Source organism: Gossypium raimondii, chromosome 13 (assembly GCF_025698545.1).
Source record: "Gossypium raimondii isolate GPD5lz chromosome 13, ASM2569854v1, whole genome shotgun sequence".
Lineage (NCBI taxonomy): Eukaryota > Viridiplantae > Streptophyta > Magnoliopsida > Malvales > Malvaceae > Gossypium > Gossypium raimondii.
The window spans coordinates 32412317-32418750 of NC_068577.1; the positions used below are offsets into that span (position 1 = coordinate 32412317).

At 32.8% G+C, this 6434-nt stretch overlaps 1 protein-coding gene across 1 annotated transcript; it reads right to left on the reverse strand.

Annotated features, from left to right (window-relative positions):
- Positions 1 to 390: 390 nt before the first annotated feature.
- LOC105784027 (uncharacterized) lies at positions 391 to 2647 on the reverse strand. Its single transcript, XM_012609781.2, has 5 exons — positions 2348 to 2647; positions 2052 to 2200; positions 1714 to 1875; positions 1164 to 1279; positions 391 to 740 (listed from the first exon to the last, which is right to left on the reverse strand). Exons 1-5 carry the CDS (start codon positions 2583 to 2585, stop codon positions 719 to 721), a joined length of 687 nt encoding a protein of 228 aa, XP_012465235.1. The 5' UTR covers positions 2586 to 2647; the 3' UTR covers positions 391 to 718.
- Positions 2648 to 6434: the final 3787 nt, after the last annotated feature.

The following is a 6434-nucleotide window of genomic DNA, read 5'->3' on the forward strand; positions in this document are numbered from 1 at the left end:
AACCCTTTATTTTAAATCAAATACCTTCCAAAATAAAAACTACCAAAATTTGAAAAATAAAAATTTATATTATATTATTTCACTTTTTCAATTATAATATCTTTAAATTTTAACAAATAAATAAAATATATTTCAATACATACAATTAAGTAGTTATTATACAATTTGGTTGATTAGTTCCATTTTTCTGCAATATTGTTATAAGTTCATTTATATTTTGGTTCTGAAAATTGTAGTAGAAAGTATAGTCCGGTGAAGTCTGAGGAGGTCAGATCAATGAGTAAACGCAAACTACAGAAGGTCAACATAAACGCTACACCAATATAACAAATATCTCAAGATTTACGAATCATTAGATGCGACAAAATACATGAATGGGAATTGTGAAGGTTAGAGAAAACCATAAAATTCAACTTGTTATCCGGTTATAAACAAAACCATCCCATTCTGGTTCTAAATTTGTTCCAATAAAAAGCTTAACCAATTCCACGAAACTAACAAAAATATAACATGAATCGTCATTATTCAAAACTCAAAAAGTAAAAAGTACATAAACATTACTCTTATCCCTAATAAAAAATGCCCGATTGAAACAAAGCTGTCCAATTGAGAAACATGAAGAGTCATGAAAGAAAGTCAACTGCAACTGCATCCGGATTCTTTCGACCGGTTTAAGGATTTATGTAAGCCATATGGTTGTCTATCTTCATCTTCGAATCTATTGATCCTTGCCGCAGCACCTTCTCATAACAAAAGCATTGGAAACAAAATAAGTTTAAGAGTTTAAATGAACATGAGAGAATTGTACAAGTATTCTGGATGTTCTGGATGATATCAGTTATACACTAATCTTACACAATTAAGTTTAAACGTTCACAAAAGATAAGTGTAGGTAAAATATCCAAAATATCGAGTCAAAAAAGATGAGTGTAGCTAAAATATTCGAAATATGAGAATCTGAGAAAAACTTTTACTCTAGTGCCAATGGAGGATAAAATGATATAATTTGAAATACCATGTAAGATTGTGCATTGGATACAAATGTCGGACACAGGTACTTAACTGTAAATGATGAGTTAGAGGATTTAAAACCAGCTATATGTGGCAAGCTCTATACAAATCTTATAATTCAGATTTTAACAACTTGTCTGTGGCAAAAGTACCTTTTGTATCTCTTCTTCGAACCACACGGACAAAGCGCATTTCTGCTAATTTGCCCACTCTTTGCCATGTTAGACCTGGCATGATCCAATGGTGTGGAACCGATTAGCTTTTGCACCTGCAAAACGAATAATGTTTTTCTTAGAGAAAGATAAAGGGCTCATTACTGATATTTTAACCGCAGTCCACAGAAGAAACTTTCCCGTGAACTCAAATGCAAATTTAACCTATTGAAAATCGATGAATATGGAAATCCCAGTCTCCCAACATCGAACTAAAAGACTAATGCTCAAGAATCCAAGAAAAACTAAAGAGCAAAAGCAACTCCTTTGCCTTCCCCGACAAATATATCCCTTATCTCTTTCAAATAGTTCATTTCAAAACCTTATCTGCTGGGCAGCAAGAGAAATAAAGATATATTAATTTTGGGAATAAAAATTCAATCCGTATTTTGAGCACTAAACAATGAAGACACTAGCTTACTTGAGATCGTTTTAATCATTTAACATATTCAGTTGAAAATTAACCAAAAGAAACCGGTGGAGAAACTACCTCAGCAAAACTCTTCGGCATCGGTTTCCCTTCCTCTTTCAGTTGAGCCATCTTCTGATGTGCTTCTTTAGCCCAAGTGAACTTTGCAAGCGCATTCTCGACATCCAACAACGTGCAATCACATTGCTTCGCAGCTTCTTTCTTTTGACTTGGTTGAAGATTCTATAAAAATTATATAAAAAAACCCCTAAACCCTAAATTTACTATCAGAACATTCACCCACAGGCTTCTTCAACTATAAACATAAACAAAAGCAGCAACCATCAAACTCGCTAAATAAATAAATTTATCCTTATAGAACTAATGGAGAAAATCGATGAAATAATATAGAAACTAACCATTCCGGTCGGATCACAACCTCCAAGGTATCTAATAATGGCTTCTTGTTTCTCGAAAACATCCGCAAATGTGGCGTCGCTGCTCCTACCAACTACGTATTGCTTAAATTTCCCCAATTTTCTAGCATTCTTCAATTCATCGGCGAATCCTGATTTAACAAACATTGATTTATAGAAAATTAATTTTGATTTTTTGAATAGATGTCCAAAACTCCAAGCTAAAGCAACAGGGCTAGGACAGAGAGGACTAATAGTATTAAACATTCAGACAACAGAAGGCTGAGGCGATGACTCACGGAGGAGAGTGAAGGATTCGGCGCTGATGTTTGGATCATCTGGAGAAGTCTTCTTGCCGGTAAATACACCTTTGATCGAGTCCATCCATGAGAACTGGACAGGTGACGTGGTGAAGATCGAACGGTGAGGCGTTAAAATTAAGCGGCGATCAGGATAACTGTAGCCGGATAAGGAGGAGGAGCTGAGATTTCTCTTGGAAATGCTGGTTGCGAATCTAGAAGCGAGCATTTTTTTCATTTTTAGGGAATAAGGAAAGGAAGTTTGCCTTTTTGCAAAATTTAGGGTTTAGTCGATAGATTTCTGGGGTTTTTCAATTTTCAGTGGAAGAGATGTTCCTAAACGGTGCGTTTAATTTGGCAGAAAAAAAACAACAGCGGGTCATTGAAATTAAGAGATAATTCAACTAAAAATATCTAAATTCCATTCAAAATTTTATTAAAAATTAGTTGACATGCCATACTTCTGTATGTTGATCCAAAATAAATGGTTTTACCCCTCTTATGCTCATGTTATCATCCTCCTTTCCTTTTTTTTTTCACCCTTCTTTTTCTTTCTCTTCAAATTTCTAATTTTAAGTTATAAAATTTCTAATTTTAGAGGGTCAAATTTGAATTTTAAATTTGAGGGCCAAACAAAAATTTTATTATTAGATTATACTAGACAAACCCACCATGAGAATGCTTTTTGAATTATTATATAATAGTCAAGACATTTTTATAGTGATAATCGTATGTATGATCTGTAGACTTGATGTAACGATTCGATTTTTAATGGTACTAGAAAATGCGTTTCAAATCCCAATTTCATAAACAAGCCTATAAATATTAAATATAAATATTTACGGGTTAATATAAAAATATATTGAAGATTGGTCGAGTAATTTTTGTTAAATTAATAGTTAATTAAGACCTAGGGACTAAATTGTAAAAGTCCAATCACTATATAATTTTAATTAATCAAAGACTTGAGGACTTAAATAGCAACTAACCAAAGGTTTAAAACGGTAATTAAATCATTTTTATATAGGAGTTAGTGGATGATGATATGAGAAACTATTAAAAGTTAATTAGCATTTAGATTAGTTAAATTAGATTTGATTAACTTTAATTAAACCAAATTGTCACACCCGAAAATATCAAAGGTTTGGCATAATTGAAATTTGATACGATCTCGGTTTAGTAGTTGAGTCCGAGTCGTTTGGTTCCCGATCGTAAACGAAGAAGTAGATTAGACGAGAAGGAGTTAGAATATATTTGTGTACAAAGAAGTAAGATAAGTTTGTGCAAAGTTGGATGTGGATTTGGTTTAAGTCGAAATGGTATGAATAGAATGGAAGAGTTCGGTTTAAGATAATTAAGAAATGGTATTTGGTTTTGTATGCGTTTTGGTATTTGGGAATTGGTACGAAATGGTATGGAATTGGTATGAAATGGTATGGTATTTGGTACAATTGGTAATGGTTCAAAGAGGTCAAGAATGAACCAACACTAAAGAAAAGTGTCGACCCGAAACTTATAGGACCTAAATGAATTGGAAATGGTTGAAAAGGACCTTGACCCGATACTTAGGAAAATATGAACCAAAGGTATCAAAGGTGAACGCCACACTCGGGTTTAAGGAGTGATAAGTTCGGAAAAGACTCGGAAAGACGCCACTAAAAGCTTAGATAAGTCTTACGGGTCTCAAACGAAATTTGAGAGAAAATGCCTCACAATTTTGGCGCAATTAAGCTAATTAAAATGTCAAAAGTTCTTTACAAAGTAAAATTTCAGCTATTTATAAGCAACACCTAAGCTAGCCGAATGGTCACTTACATTCCTTAAAAATTAAGCAAATGAATCACTTAAATGAACTAGCTAGATTAAATTTGAACATGGAGCTCCATTAGACACCTTCTAGATGAAGCATTGGACTTAGAAAACTTGGATGATGCATGGATAGCTAGGTTCGGCCAATGGGCATAAATTAGCTCATTTATGTTGTAACTTTTGGTGAAAGGTGACCAGCAATTAAGAGGATAATGAGCAGCCAATTCAAGTGTGAAAGCTCAACGTTGAAGAGTCATGGAGTGTGAACACATGGAACCGAAAAGCCAAGATGCATCCAACAAATGTGAAAGGAATTAATGGGCGCTTTGGAGTTGGAAACATTAGCTCCCTTGGCGAATAGTCACCTAGGAATGTTGAATTCACTCACCAATTTGATGCATGTATCTCCGGTGCAATGTATCTAACATGCATGCACCTTGTTAAAATGAATCTTCAAATTCGCTAACCTTGTTAAATGATCCCACACATTCGGCCAACCTATATAAATAAGAAGAACTAAAATTAATATGATATTTAGTGAACAAAATTAATATTAAAACCATGAAACATTAATTCGGTCAACTATATCACTAAAATCACTCATTAAATTCGTGACTTTAAAGCAACTTAAAATCATGTAATAAAACTTGACATATTAAAAACATGCAACAAACATATTAATAAGTCGTAATAAACTAATTAAATCGACTTAAATAAATATTCACTATTAAATTAATGTCTAGTTGATATTAATTTGAATTGAAAAGGTTTGAGTGAAGTTGAGCTAATTCGAGCTCATTGAGTGAAATGGAAGTTAATTCACTCGTATTAAAGTGCACGGATTGCTTTTCGAGTTGGTCCAAGCTTCCTCGATGTGACCAACCAAGATCTCGCCCCAAACTTTGTCAACTAAAGCCGAAACAGCCTCCTTGAATTGTTTAGCTCGTGATCGGGTGATGGGACCTTGGGGCAACTCCAACGGCTCCTTGTTCGAGCTAGGTAGGACTTGAGGCGTGGCCGTATCAAAATTATGAGTAATTAATTAGAAAATTTTCTGTTTAAGCGGGTTCTAGTGTAAATGTGTGAACTTTACGGGTTAGTTGGGTAAATAGTTAGATTATAAAATTAGTCATGTCAAATTAGAACTAAGAGTCTCTATTAGTGGGAAACATTATGATTAATGATATTAATAAGAATGATTGTCTTGGGATTAAGGGAAACGGTGGTGGAAAGACTATATATAAGAAGGGTTCTTCACTTGATATTCATTTTTCTATCGTTCTTCTATTTTTTTTTTCTTCTTTGGTTCATTCTGTAAGAAAGGAAAACTAAGAAACGGGTTGCATGAAAGGAATTATCTAAGCTGTTAGTATAAACATTTGACAACTTAGCAATTTGATAATTTTTCTAGATCTTACGTCTGTAACAGCCCAATTTTCAGTGGTGTCAGAAATAATAGTTTCAAGACCATAATTTCGATGAAATACTTCGTGAATATTATTTAATTAGTATAATTATGAGGTCTCTAAAGTCATATTAAATTTTGGTTGAAAATTTTAATTGTTTGGATAGTTTAATAAGTAAAATGATTGAATTGTAAAAACTACAAAGGTTAAGAAGTTAAATTAAAGGGGTTAAAAGGACAATTAAACCATTGAAATTAGTTAGTGGATTGGAATGATGATTGGCTTAAGTAAAAATGAGTTAATTAGGCTTAAGCATGGTTAATTAAGAAATTAATTATGAAAGTTGTAAAATTACAAAAAAACCTAGCTATATAAAACAAAATTTAGAAAATTAAAAAAATGAAATTAGATGAGTTATCTCATCTTCTTCATGGCAAGGGTGAGAATTTTAGGGTTTTAGCTTCCAAGCTTTGAAGCTTCAATTTGTAAGTGAATTCTAGCCCGTTTTTAGTAATTTTTATGTTTTTGAGTTCGTATCAGCTTGATCTAGCTAACCCAAGGATGAATTTGCGAATTTGTTAAATGTTATAAATGTTTCCATTGATGAGTTGAGTTATTCTTTGAAGTTTATGACGGAAAAATGAAAGCTTATTATTTGGGTGGACTATTTTGTAAAGTGACTTTTACTGATTTTGATGTTTAGGGACTAAATTGATTCAAATGATAAAGTGCTTGTACTTGAGGTAAAATTATGGCAAATAGGAGCTAATATAAAGTTATAGTACAATTGGCTAACATGGGTGTTAAGGAAAAATGGATAATTTGCATGATTAGGGCCTATGGATTAAATTGAATAAAATGAAATATTAAGG

Coding starts and splice junctions, on each gene's coding strand:
- LOC105784027 (XM_012609781.2), bottom strand. CDS start 2,585: ATGAAAAAAATGCTCGCTTCTAGATTCGCAACCAGCATTTCCAAGAGA. Junction 1,876..2,051: donor GTTGTGATCCGACCGGAATG/GTTAGTTTCTAT, acceptor TAATTTTTATAG/AATCTTCAACCAAGTCAAAA. Junction 741..1,163: donor TCGAAGAAGAGATACAAAAG/GTACTTTTGCCA, acceptor TGTTATGAGAAG/GTGCTGCGGCAAGGATCAAT.